This window comes from Prinia subflava (genome assembly GCF_021018805.1).
Source record: "Prinia subflava isolate CZ2003 ecotype Zambia chromosome W unlocalized genomic scaffold, Cam_Psub_1.2 scaffold_22_NEW, whole genome shotgun sequence".
NCBI classification, from domain to species: Eukaryota; Metazoa; Chordata; class Aves; order Passeriformes; family Cisticolidae; genus Prinia; species Prinia subflava.
In genome coordinates this window covers 4471251-4485262 of record NW_026960606.1, presented here as the reverse complement: position 1 = coordinate 4485262, position 14012 = coordinate 4471251, and the positions used below count along the sequence as shown (strand labels likewise).

General features: G+C 44.5%; 1 protein-coding gene and 1 long non-coding RNA gene across 2 annotated transcripts in view; both read left to right on the top strand.

Annotated features, from left to right (window-relative positions):
• The window catches only part of LOC134564912 (uncharacterized), a 119244-nt gene extending 105829 nt beyond the window's left edge, over positions 1-13415 (top strand). Inside the window, exon 2 of the long non-coding RNA XR_010083702.1 lies at positions 12743-13415. This is a non-coding gene — a long non-coding RNA (uncharacterized LOC134564912). The remainder of the gene's footprint in view (positions 1-12742) is intronic.
• On the top strand, positions 10089-12140 carry LOC134564905 (uncharacterized). The gene is made up of 2 exons (XM_063424192.1): positions 10089-11867; positions 12004-12140. The coding sequence occupies exons 1-2, from the start codon at positions 10164-10166 to the stop codon at positions 12019-12021; spliced, it is 1722 nt and encodes a 573-aa protein (XP_063280262.1). The 5' UTR covers positions 10089-10163; the 3' UTR covers positions 12022-12140.
• Positions 13416-14012: the final 597 nt, after the last annotated feature.

The window sequence follows — 14012 nt, the reverse complement described above, 5'->3', positions numbered from 1 at the left end:
GCTCGTGACAAGTGGTGATTGTTTGATTTAAAACCCAAGGTTTTTGGTGCCATGGAGGGTAACGTGTGAGGGGTGGAAATTGGGAGGAGGAGAAGAAATGCTCTGGGAAGTTTTCATTTCTGGTTTTTTTGTGTGTGTCTTTAAGATGTTGTTTTTCTGGGGTTTTTTTTCTTTTCTTTCCTATTTCTGTTCTTATGTAATGTAATAAAGTTTTGTCTTCTGTTTTCAAGTTTTGAGCCTGCTCTGCTCTGTTCCTGATCACATCCCACAGTAGTTGCTAGGAAAAACATACACTCATGGGTGCATCAACATCTGGCCAGTGCTAACCCATGACAATCCTGTACAAGCTGCCTGTTGGACACTATCACCCTGAGCCTGGAGAGCAGTGCAGAAGCACCCATGCTCCATGGGCTCCATATGAACTGCCCAAACATCATCAAGTCTCAAGCATGTGCTGGATAAATGATATATGAGAAGTTGCTGTAATAAATGCCGAGCCAATTCCAAATTAACAAATGATTTTATTAATTTTAGAAAAATAATTGGACAGAATTTCGGGTAAGCCAGCAATCAAAGAATCAGTGTCGAGTGACTGGCACTGGGTGAACCTTAGCTAGGGCCTCTATTGCACCGCAGCTCCCCCTGTTCGCACTTTCGGTTCCGTAAACCCAGTTTTTATACAGTTCTTCTAGCAGAGCGTCCTGGTTTGAGGGGGAAGTGAGTTTTCCAGGAAGTTGTGGTCAAACCAATCAGTGGTCAGGTTTGAATGTTGGCACCTGGAGTGGCCACTGAGAGGTTGGACACGCCTCTGAGAACACAAGGGGTTAAAAGCAAGGACTTCCAGAGGGATTTCCTTTTTGGTTCTGGTTTCAGAAGAGCACGCATCCTCTCCTCCTCCCCAGCCCAGCTTACAAGGCTGGGTGGGGGAGGGGGAGGAAAACTGTGCAGCCAGGCTGAGGTAGGCCGGTACCCCGGGGGGAGAAGAGAGTGAAAGGGACTGGAGCTGAGCCAGCCCCCATCCAGGATGGAAGGGTGGAGAACTGTGGAGGTGCCTTCTGTCCCCGTCCCGTCCCCCCCCCCCCGTCTTCCCCCAGGAGAGATGGCCGCTTTGGAGTTGATATTGCCAGCAGTCAGCAGCAGAGAAGGAGCAAGGGGGGGGAAAGGTGCCCGGCTGCGTGGGGGAGTGCCGAGCCTGCGGCCCTGCTGGGAGCCAGAGACTTTTAACTCTTTCTTGGCAGAAGAAAACTTTTTCCAGACATTGATTCTCTTGGCTGGTGGTTGGAGAGAAGAGAGAGAGACAGCCTGGGACTGAGATGTCAAAGGAAGATGAAAGGAATCCCAGATGGGCATAGATGAAGAGGAGTGGCTTTTTGGGCTGGACTTTTCTTGCATAATGTTAGCCATAGACAGACCCTGAATTCTCCTGAACATAAATAAGACTGTATTTGGGTGGATGCATTTGGATCGAACCAAAGACACTGTGGCAGTGATTTGCCACTGTAGGAGTGGAGTGAACAGAGAAGAGAGGATGAGGGTGTGGTGGTGCCCTCTGTCTTGAGGGATGAAGATCTCTGTTCTTGGAACCCTCGGCCCCAGGGGTAAATGGGGGAGACTGCTGTCCCAATATGAGAAGATGGCTGGTTTTTGGTGCTGGGCCAAGCATCCTTAAAAGAGCCCTATATGCGGTTTTGGTCCATGGACAGTGATGAGAGCACTGGACATGGAAACGAGGATGTCACCCTGGCAGACTCCTCTGGGCAGTGCCATGGGTGACATGGGAACACGGGAGGGTGGACCTGTGTTTTCTGGAGGGGGGTCTATGGTGCGAGAGAGACTCCTCTCTCCCTTGCTGAATTGAAGATGGGTTCTTTTTGAGTGATGATGACTTTGATTGGGAAACCAGGGTTTTGGTTTAAGCAAGTAAGATGGAAGGCAACATGTAAGTGTTAAAAGTTGAAGTGTGGACAGGTGGAAATTAGGGGAGGAGAAGAAACGTTCTGGGAGGTTTTCATTTCTGGTTTTTGTGTGTTTAGGGTCTTTTTCTTTTCTATTTTCTGTTCTTATGTAGTTTAGTAAAGTTTTCTTTCTATTTTCATGTTTTGGGCCTGCTCTGCTCTGTTCTTGATCACATCTCACAGTAGTTGTTAGGAAAAACATATACTCATGGGTGCACTGGCATCTGGCCAGCGCCAACCCATGACACGGGGACAGAGCATTGCTTCATGCTTTCTTTATCCCTTCAGTTTTCCTTCATATTCATGGAGGTCCATCCTTGCCTCTAGGTCGGTTGAATCAACTTTCCTTCATATTCATGGAGATGCATCTTTGCCGTTTGGCCCGTTGAATAGTGCTTCCATGGGGAGATGAATATTAGGTATGACTTCTGGGACTCACGTATTGAAATGCATGTCCCTGATGGCAGAGCAAGGCCCATCTCGGTGGTAACGGTTGGGTCCTTCACAATCCTACCTCTGGTGAGGACCCATCTTCCTCGGACCCACTCTCCTTTTCTCTTGTAAATTTGGTCGTTTCCTGGTTCCCGGCAAGGTTGTTCAAGAATCCGTTTACCACCCCCCCCAGCCTTGTATGATTTTACCGTTTATTTCAAAGGGCATAACTTGCTTTATATTATACATACTTTATAAATACGAATTACCCAACCTCATTTATCACACCTGAGACATCCCTGCCGCTCCAGCTACCAGCATGGAGCTTCTGAGCTTCTGAGCTCATCCACCAGCCCGGGACTTTCCACCTTTCCAGCCTGGTCTCTCAGAGTCTGTCCTAGTTTAGGACAAATTAGGGGAAAATCTCCAAAGGAGCCCCTTAAAGGAAACAAACCTCCACAACTCCTTCCCCCCCGGGTTCGGGAGGAATTTCCTCAGAGGAAAAGTGGAAAAAACTTGTTTATTAAGAAACAACAAAAAATACTCCCCAACACAAGAAAAACAGCCTGAGATGGCAATAAACGTTTTCACCAGTCCAAGAGAGGCCGAACGGCTTGGGCAGTCTCTGCTGGGGAAGGTGCCAAAACTTCTTTCAGATGCAAACTCCAGGGGAGTCCCTTGATGTTCCCGAATCAAGGTCCGAAGCAGGTCTGATGTCTTCAGGGAAGGGGAGGAAGGAAAGAAGGGGAAAAAAACAAAAGCAGAAAAAAGCAAGAGAGCAAAGCCAGCAAAGCGAGCCTAAAGCTAGCAGCAAGCAAGCCAGAGCAAGCAGCTGGGGGAGGGGCACAGCTATAGCCAAAACAAACTGAGAGCACGGGAACAGAAACACACGATTGGGATACAAAGCATGAAAATGTCCTGTCACCCCAGGGCAGAGTCCCACAGGGTGTAAGAGTCGGTCCAAAAATCCCTCATTTCTGCCTCACGACTGTCAGAGGCCGAGAACCTAACCCATGGACCCTGAGCCACAGCACAGGCCAAGTTTTCCCTGCACCTGCTGTCACTGGACCAAGACGCCCTCCTCAGGGACCCATGCATGAAACAATGGGGGACTGTTACCGTTTCTGGCCATGTTTGCAAAGAGATGTTCCTGTACTGACCGTACTTGGTAAGACCTGAGCTGCACCGCTCCCCCTATTGTGAAAGAACACCTGCGATACCCACGAAACCGACCCCCCTTCCTGGCATCTTGCCTCTCACTTCGAAAAGAGCTATAACAACCCCACCAGGATAGCAGGCTTTCGAGGCCTCCCCTTCGGACGACGGCTCCATTGACCCGCGTGCCACGAAGACTGCAAAGGTGGTCTGTTGGTATCGGCGTCACGAGGACTCCCGTCTGTCAGTCGGTAGCTATCACCCTTTCTTTACCCCCCTTTCTCTCTCTCTCTCTCCCTCTCTTCTTTCCCCTTCTTTTCTATCGCATAATTGTGTGTATCAATAAAGATACAATTGATTTCACTTGAATTAAGTTATCACTGCCTCTTTTTGCACTCTGAAATCAAACGAACCATCACGACCATCCTTTGGCTTGTGACATTAAATTGGCGTCACCGTGACAGGGTCCTGATTGACAGAGGGGTTGCAGGTTGTCTATAGTCTGTACTAGGAAGAGGAAGATTAGCCTCAGCCGCACCTAGCCCGTCACTTTGGTGAACGAAGCTAGAAAGCAAGGGGGGCTTTTCTGATTCTTCGCACACTGTAGACACCTAGGTGAAAAGCATCCCTATACTCTATTGAGGTGTATCTGTCTTCAGGATTTCACAAAAGATCTCCTAGTGCAAAAAGAGAAACTGTTTTTGTGTGTGAACTGTCTTGTTGAGAGAAGGGACACCTTGACGTAACTAAACAGTGCCTCAGCAGACAGGTTTTGTCCCTTCACCCACCCCAGGGAAAGAGGTGAAAGCAGCGTAGCTGTGTCAAACATTAACTCCCTGTTGTGGCTTTTAATCACCTCCACAAAATGACTGATGATAATACACATAAAACCGCATTTTATGCACTGTTAGCAAAACACAATTGCAAGCCATCTACTGGTGGCGAAACTTGGGCTCAAGAGCATTGGTTTGATCTTGAAAGTGTGATGAATAGGATTTCCTCTTTACAAAGTGAACTCAAATATAAAATTGGCAAAGACAAAGCAGTAATTTGCTCTGTCCTGGGAGCGTGTCTCACAGCTGCAATTGATGATCGCCATAAGCGATATGAGGAAGACAAAGCTGTGATAGACTCCCTCCAAAATTTAGTAAAAATATTACAAAGCCAGCTAAATGAAGAACGCAATGAAAATCACATACTGAGAAATGCTTTAAGAGATGAATATTGCAAAAATCAAATGAATTCTGACTCCTTAAAGGAGACAGAACAAACTGACACACTTGACACCAAACAAATTTACCCACACAAAGAATTGGAAACAGTCAAAAATTGTGGTGAATACTGCTGTCCTCATTTGAGGCCTTTAATTAAAACAGAATTCAATTACATTGGAGATGATGACTACGACCCGCATATCACATCCAAAGAAACCCCTTTTACAGCCACAGAGTTAGTTAGACTGAAAAAAGAATACAGCAGGCTTCCACATGAGACGGAGACAGAATATGTCTTCCGTGTGTCCCTCACAGGAGGAGACCAAATCAAACTAACTGAACCGGAAGCCAGTGGATATTGGGGCCATGGAGTCTTTTTAACAACAGGAGACAAACGTAATGCATGGTCCATAACCCAACGGGCTGCCTTTTGGGCAGGCGGAATTAATGCCTTGGAAAGGGGTGATCCTGTAGCTATTCCCAGCACCCCCGATAACATACTGGAGAGTGTACAAAAAGCCGCCTGCCTTCAAATGATACATGAAAGGAAATTAATTCCTGGATATGACTCTCCTATGCAATTGCCTGTGAAGCCCGAAATTATGACCCCTTTAATCCGTGGGCTTCCAGAGTTCTTAAAACCAACTGCAATTGCTTTACAAAAGACCATTACTGCACTAAGTCCTGTAGAAAGACTTGAGAGATTTCTTGGCAACCCCAGCGAAAGAAATCCATCTAATGACCAAAATTCCAGCCCGAATTCAACTTCTTCCCATGCCACAACCGCTCAAACCAATCCAGCTACTAATGATCGTAAAGTCTGGGTTTGGAGCGAAATTGCAGTTGAATTGATAAACTACTGTAGACAATACGGGCCAGTTTCCACATCACAAGACACCTCACAGAAAATCAAAGGCATTAGAAATGTTAAAACTGCTAAAAATGAAAACTCAGACAAAGGGAAAAGCATCTCTACACGTCAACACTGGTGGCTGTTAGGCATTAAAAGAGGGGTGCCAAAAGATGTCATGGATGGCTTGCCGCTAGACAAATTGCAGAAAATAATCTCAAACTGGCATTTTAAAAAACCAAGTTTGCCAGCTCTAGCCATTGGCAAGAAAACACAACCTAGCACACACACTTCTGATGATGATCTGGGCAGTGAGCCCAGAAATAATCAAACAATTCAAAGCACTGCACCCCCCGCCACACAGCAAGCAAACAACAAGTCACATCAAAACCCCCCCACTCAAGACCTAATTGACTTCAGCAGTGAACCAAAAAAGGTTTTTCACTGAGACCATTACTTAAAGGTGAGCGAAGTAATGGTTTTTGGATTTATCTCAGAATGCTCACAAAAACAGAAAAAGGAGACCTAATAATCACAGCCATCACAGGTCCCAAAAGAGCACCCATAAGTTACCTAGTTGACACTGGTGCTCAAATCTCTGCTTTAACAATTAGAGATGCACAAAAATGTGGAGTTGTGCCAACAAAAAAGAAATACTGTGTTTTAAATGCACTTGGAATATCTGAAGTTATGAGAGCAGCTCTAGTAAGAATTCTCCTGCCAGGAGATGAAAACATGCTCTCTATAGACATAGTGATAGGAGACATTCCATACAGTCTCCTAGGGCTAAATGCAATCATTGGCAAACAATGGTTTGACACCGAGGGGAATCTCTGGTCTTTTGGCACACCAATGCTCAACATTAGATTGCTTCAAACAGCACCACCATTACCACACAGCAAAGTGACAAATGTCAAACAATACCCACTTGCGTTAGGAGCCAAAGAAGGAATAAAACCAGTGATACAAGATCTAAAAGAACAAGGAGTTATAGTACACACACACTCTCCCTATAACTCACCAGTCTGGCCTGTCAGAAAGCCAAACGGCAAATGGAGACTCACAATAGATTTCCACAGACTGAATTCAAACACAGAGCCCCTAACAGCAGCGGTTCCAAATTTAGCTGAATTAATAATATTAATTCAGGAAAAAGCTCACACAATCATGGCAACTATAGATGTCAAAGACATGTTTTTCATGATACCTTTACAACCAGGTGACAGAGATCGATTTACTTTCACCTGGGAAGGCCAACAATACACATTCACCAGACTCCCCCAAGGGTATCGACACTCTCCCACCCTTGCACACCATGCTCTAGCCCAAGAATTGGAAAAAATACACATACCTGACAATATAGGTGTTTATCAATACATTGATGACATTCTTGTAGGTGGGGAGGAGGTAGAAGAAGTGGGAAACGCCCAGCAGAAAATAATTTCCCACTTAGAAAGCCTTGACTTAAAAATCCCACCTGAGAAAATTCAAAAACCTTCCAATGAGGTAAAATTCCTGGGCATTTGGTGGAAAGCAGGTATGACCTGTATTCCACATGACACTTTAACCTCTCTGGATCAGATTAAAATGCCACAATCCAGGAAAGAACTGCAACAAGCTTTAGGATTACTAGTGTTTTGGAGAAAACACATCCCAGATTTTTCAATAATTGCCAGACCCCTTTACAACTTGCTGAGAAAGGGAAAAAATTGGGAATGGGGTGATTCCCAAGAAGAGGCTTTAAAATTATTAATTTTTGAAGCAACAGCACACCAGGCACTTGGTCCCATTCACCCCACAGATCCTTTCCAAGTAGAATGGGGTTTTGCTAACTCAGGACTGTCAGTGCACATCTGGCAAAGAGGTCCTGAGGGACCCACAAGGCCTGTTGGTTTCTTTTCCTGTGGTTTCAAAGATGCAGAAAAGAGATACACTGTTTGGGAGAAAGGGTTGTTTGTAGTTAGTTTAGCTCTTGTAGAAGTAGAGAAAATCACACGACAACAGCCCATTGTTCTGAGAGGTCCCTTTAAAGTCATCAAAGCAGTCACTGCAGGAACCCCGCCACCAGAAGGGGTGGCACAGAGGGCCTCAGTGAGAAAATGGTATGCCCAAATAGAACATTACTGTAATATGTTCTCCATAACTGAAGGGGCTGTGAAGAACTTACCCATACAAGAAACAGAAAACTTGGATGACAGCCAAGAGAAACCAGTTCCAGTGATCAAAGTAGCTCCCCCTTTCACACCCGAGCAGTCAGAAAACTCCTGGTTCACAGATGCTTCGGCCAAGAGAGAAGGAAAGGTATGGAAATACAGAGCTGTTGCTATTAACACTTCCTCTGGTGAACGTATTATTACAGAAGGGGAGGGCAGTGCCCAGGTGGGGGAGCTCATAGCAGTGTGGAGTGTTTTTGACCGAGAAGCACAGAACACCTCCCCTGTCTGTATTTACACTGACTCCTATGCTGTGTTTAAGGGATGCACTGAGTGGCTTCCTTTCTGGCAACAGAATGATTGGGAAGTTAACAGGGTCCCAGTGTGGCAAAAGGAAAAATGGCAAGAGATTTTAAATATCGCAAGCCAAGGAGACTTTGCCATTGGGTGGGTGCCAGCTCATCAGGGAGATGAGAACCCTGCAGGAGAGTGGAACAACAAAGCTGATGAGCTAGCAAGACTGAGTCCCCTGAAAAATAACCAGATAGCTGAAGACTGGGAGTACCTGTTAGAATGGTTGCATGTAAAAAGACATCACACTGGTATAAAAGATTTGTACCAGGAAGCCCTTGCCCGCGGTTGGCCAGTCACCAGAGAAATGTGTAAAACATGCATATCAGCCTGCAGCCAATGCCGCAAACGATTAGAAAGACACCCTCTGGAAGATGACCCTCTGCACCTCAGAACAGGTAAAGGTTTATGGGACGCTTGGCAGGTAGATTACATTGGTCCCTTTAAGAGGTCAGGAGGTAAGCGTTATGTGTTAGTAGGAGTAGAAATAACATCTGGATTAGTTCAGGCTAATGCATTCAAAAGAGCTACAGGAGAAAACACTGTTTCAGCACTGCAAGAGTGGTCTGGAACCTTTCCCAAACCACAAGAGATCCAATCTGATAATGGGTCTCATTTTACTGCTAAAGTGGTGCAAGACTGGGCAAAAGGTGAAGGTATCAAATGGGTTTTTCACACCCCCTACTACCCCCAGGCGAACGGAATCGTAGAAAGGACAAATGGTCTCTTGAAACGATTTCTAAAACCACATGAAGGAAACTGGGATCTCCGCCTGTGGGAGGCAGTGAAAAGTGTCAATGACAGATGGGGGGTAAATGGATGCCCCAAAATCACTGCTTTCTGCCCAAAAGCCCCAAGCCTCATCCCCTCACTGCGGGGACCAGATGACTCCAAAAATCCAGCTCATTACCCTGGACAACCAGTTCTAGTGAATCTCCCTGCTGTCGGAGATGTACCACTAGTACTGAAAACTCCTCTGAATAAATTTGCGTGGGTTGCATCTGATGCCCTAGGGAAGGAGCATCGGATAAACACACGCTGGATAGTCCCTACATTTTAACTGCTCTGCCCCTTAGTGGCAGATTTTTTGTTGTGTTTGCTTTCAACAGATGGCTGAAAGAAGATGACACGGACCATGCTAAAGCTAGTGATCCTTCTCTGCGCCCTTCTACAACTCCGTGGTCAAGAACCAGCTGAGTGGCCATGGACCGAAGCCACCTACAGACACACCACCACCATGGGGTCTTACTCCAGCCTCGGAGGACGTCGCCCGACCTTGGCAACGGTGGTACTGCACAACTCTGAACCGTATCGGCCAAGTGAATGGAGGTGGGATCGGAATGCTCACTCGCACGCCTTGAGTGGAACCGTAGGTGAAAAGATCCAGGTGTCATGCAGAAAGGTAGAAGGGTCTTTTTATGAAAAGGCTTCCTCAGTTACAGTTTCTGGAAAATTTTTTGAGCCAAGAGAAATGAAAGCTTTGCACCCCAAACTCACTGCAGAATTTTGTTCCACAACTAAATGGAAATGCATTAAACAAATCCCCCTTAGAATATGCTGCCGTCACACACAGGATCCTAAGGTTGACAATGCAGTAATTACAAAAGAGTGCAAAACTGAACCTGCCGACTGCTGGTATAATTTTACCCTAACTCAAACAATGGATGTATCATGTAGTTGGTTCAATAACTCGGCAAACCGGTTAGGTCTGAGAGGCTTAGCACATAAATTTAGAATAAATGCCATGGCTAGGCCCATACTGAGAACAACAGCACCATCTGTCATAGAAGTAACAGAGAGCACGCCCATTACATCCCAGATCGTAGAAACAACTCAGAGCACTCCTATCACATCCCGAATGGTAAAAACAGTAGAAAGCACTTCCAACCGCTCCACCACAACACAAATAGTACACACAATCACACCGCAAAAGGTAGCAACATCTCAAAAGACAGAGATAACTACCTTCAACTATTCTGTCACTCCCAACTCACAAAACCTAATTAACATCGAATAGCCATGGTCCCAAGCTTTTACTCACTTTACTGGATCCATGGGAAATGTGAAAGGTTTGAACCTGTTAACTGTTGTTATGCATGATAATCAAGTGTACACTGGGTGGGAGTGGGAACACCGAGATAGGATTTGGCAACTACAAGGGAGGATAGGAGAGAGAATTAGTATAGGCTGTCGGATGATTAATGGAACTGTTCAACACAAAGCAAATCAAATTACTGTTACAACAGACCAGGCAAGGTATGGCAAGGTTTGCACGTCCCCTAGAGTACAGGATTGTTGGTATGATTTTTTCTTAACACAAACTATAGAAGTAGTTTGTCTTTGGGCCAACGATGATGATGGGCTCTCTGTAAAGTTTAAAATAAATGCTGTAGCTCAACCTGTTACTGTCAGCCCTAGCACTCAAGCAAAACCACCAGTTGCACTAAGCCCAAAAATCTTCAAAATTGGACCATATATAATCAGGAAAACGGGCCAACAACAATTATTGTTCAATCCGACATGGTCTCTTAAACAAGTTAAGTTATTGGTGCAAACTAACGTCTCTGAAATTCAGCCTGCTTGTTCACCTTTCCTGCAAACTTCTTTTGAAGGATGGACGACATGGTTGAGAAGGCGCAGCCCCCCTGAAAGGCGCGTGCCAAGAGACGTCACCGGTGCCATAGGAACAGGATTGGGAATCTTGAACAGCATTGACTCAGAGGTATTAATGAACAAATTAGCTGCCTCAGCCAGAGATTTGGCTAAATTACAGCACCCTCTACGGTCGTCCTTATTGGCTTTAGGAACGACTCAATGGCTTTTGTCCAACATATTGCCTAATTGGGAAAACGTAAACACAGACGATCACAATTTGATAATTGATGCACTTAATGTTACTCAAAACAATATCTCTCTGGCTCTCAGCTGTGTCCAAGCTCAATTGTGGATGCAGTCGGTCGCTGCCTCGATCATAAGAGAAGGCGAAGAAGGCATTTTCCCCACTGAAATTCGGAAAATAATTTGGGATAATGCCAATGATTTTGAAAAAGATTTCCAATCCTGGTGGAACTTAGTGAATTTCACTTACAATTCAGTAACAAATACAGCTACAGCTTTTGTGTTAACTATTAGCAATGCTTCAGTGTACACAATTTTCCCCATCATTGCATCAGGACTGAACCCAGACGGAGCTACTCTCTACCCTCTCGAGCATAGGGAGTGGGCCCATCAAGTCGATAAAAAATGGCAAACTGTTAACTTAGAGTCCTGCATCGTCCGAGAACAACAAGGCTTTATCTGTGAAAGTAACGCAATCGCAGCACGGGACATTTGCTTAGATACAGAGCAGAATATCTGTCACTTTGAAATACACCCTAATGAAACTTCTGAAACAGTTCTTGTGTATATAGGCAATGGATGTGCATGCTTTAGGACTGCTTGTGATGTAGTAACCATAGAGAACGTTATACTAGAAACTAAAAATCATTCGAATTTTTGTGCTTGTAACTTTACCAAAATAACATCCTGTGATTTCTCATACTCAGCTCCAGTTACATCTTACCAGCTTCTGCAATCTAACTACACACTGATCCACAAGCTATGGCCTACACCGATTGGTATGAATCTTACTTTAACAAAACAATTCTTGCTCCACCAAGATCTAATTAGGATTTTAAGGAAAATTAAGAAAAACGGACAAAAGACTCTGATAACTGTCCATCACAATGTGGAAGAAATCCATCGTGTTCTGGAAAGGGTAAGAAAGGATACCGAGCACAGGTGGATGGATACACTTTTTGGGTGGTCACCCACAGCCACGAGTGTCCTGAATAAATTGTCTCATCCCATCGTTGTTCTTTTGATTTTAATTTTGATTGGTTTTGTTTTGTAAGCATTCTCATTCTTTCTGAACTGGAGAGTGATGAAAGAGCTGAAACGACTAGACTCTGTAATGTATGCACACAATCTGGTGTACATACCTCCCCCGATAGATATACTCAGAGATAATACACGTATTTAGAGATGTTGACACAAGACAAAATATACAAGTAGGCCATAGCCGCGGACTGTGAAATGGATTTTGTCTAAGTAATACATATATTTTAAGAAAATTATGTATTTTGATTTTTGTGATTTGTGTTAATCATTTTTAAATTTGTTCATGCTACTTGAAAATTGTTTTACAATAATTTTTGCCTTGATTGAAAATTGTTTTAATTAATATCACTATAATCCTCTTAAAAATTGTTTTACGACTTTTTGCTTTGAATACTTGAAAAATTGTTTTAGTTAATAATATTATTTTAATTAATATCGTTAAGATTTTTTGTCTTGATTATTTGATTTTTGTGAATCATTTATCATCATGATTTGTTTAAGAATTTTATTAATCAACAACAATTATTTGTTTTGAAATTTTAAATATCATTGGATTTGTTTTGTCATAATGATTTGTTTTGAGATTTTAACAATCAATATTAATCATTATGATATCTCTTGTTTTTCCTTTTCCCTTCTCTATTTCTTTTTCCCCTCTCTCTCTCTCTCGCCTCTATTTTCCGGGGTATACTACTGACACTGACAATGAGTCCTGAAGACTTCAGAACAACGCAACGAACTTGACTGATGAAGCTCTCCTGCTGACCAGTCATGAGTCACGGGGTGGTGTAAGAGTCGGTCCGAAAATCCCTCATTTCTGCCTCACGACTGTCAGAGGCCAAGACCCTAACCCATGGACCCTGAGCCACAGCACAGGCCAAGTTTTCCCTGCACCTGCTGTCACTGGACCAAGACGCCCTCCTCAGGGACCCATGCATGAAACAATGGGGGACTGTTACGGTTTCTGGCCATGTTTGCGAAGGGGTGTTTCTGTACTGACCGTACTTGGTAAGACCTGAGCCACACCGCTCCCTCTATTGTGAAAGAACACCTGCGATACCCACGAAACCAACCCCCCTTCCTGGCATCTTGCCTCTCGCTTCGAAAAGAACTATAACAACCCCACCAGAAGAGCAGGCTTTCGAGGCCTCCCCTTCGGACGACGGCTCCATTGACCCGCGTGCCACGAAGACTGCGAAGGTGGTCTGTTGGTATCGGCGTCACGAGGACTCCCGTCTGTCAGTCGGTAGCTATCACCCTTTCTTTACCCCCCTTTCTCTCTCTCTCTCTCCCTCTCTTCTTTCCCCTTCTTTTCTATCGCATAACTGTGTGTATCAATAAAGATACAATTGATTTCACTTGAATTAAGTTATCACTGCCTCTTTTTGCACTCTGAAATCAAAACGAACCATCACGACCATCCTTTGGCTCGTGACACAGGGGCACCGAGATCAGACTGCCCCGGGCTTTGTGAAACAAAACCCCTCGAGGTTCCTGGTTCTGTTTATTATTAATGCTGTAGTTGTTGTTTGTTTGCCTTATTATACATACCAATAAAGAACTGTTATTCCTATCTCCATACCTCTGCCTGAAAGCCCCTTTAATTTTCTAAATTATAATAATTTGGAGGAAGGGGATTTGAATTCTCCATTCCAAGGGAGGCCCTGCCCCTCCCTAGCAGATACCTGTCTTTCAAACCGTGACAGGCTTCTTTAAGCAGCAGCCAGTACTCAGATAATGAACTTGGTAAACATTAGAAGGAGATTGTATAATTACCTGGTTTTGTGGTTCATGATAGTTTTGCTTGGGTGGGCACTGTGGTATGAACCTACTTTCGGTTCCGTTGATTTTTTTTGCCCTGCAAAACTTAAACAAATTCCACCTGAATCCTCTTTTCAAAGCCCCAAACAACCACTGCTGCATGCTCTCTGCTGTTATGAAGAGAATTTGAGGTAAATTTGGCTTCCTGCACCAAATCCAGGCTGTGACTTAGAGACTGCATCACATGTCAGTGCAACACAGC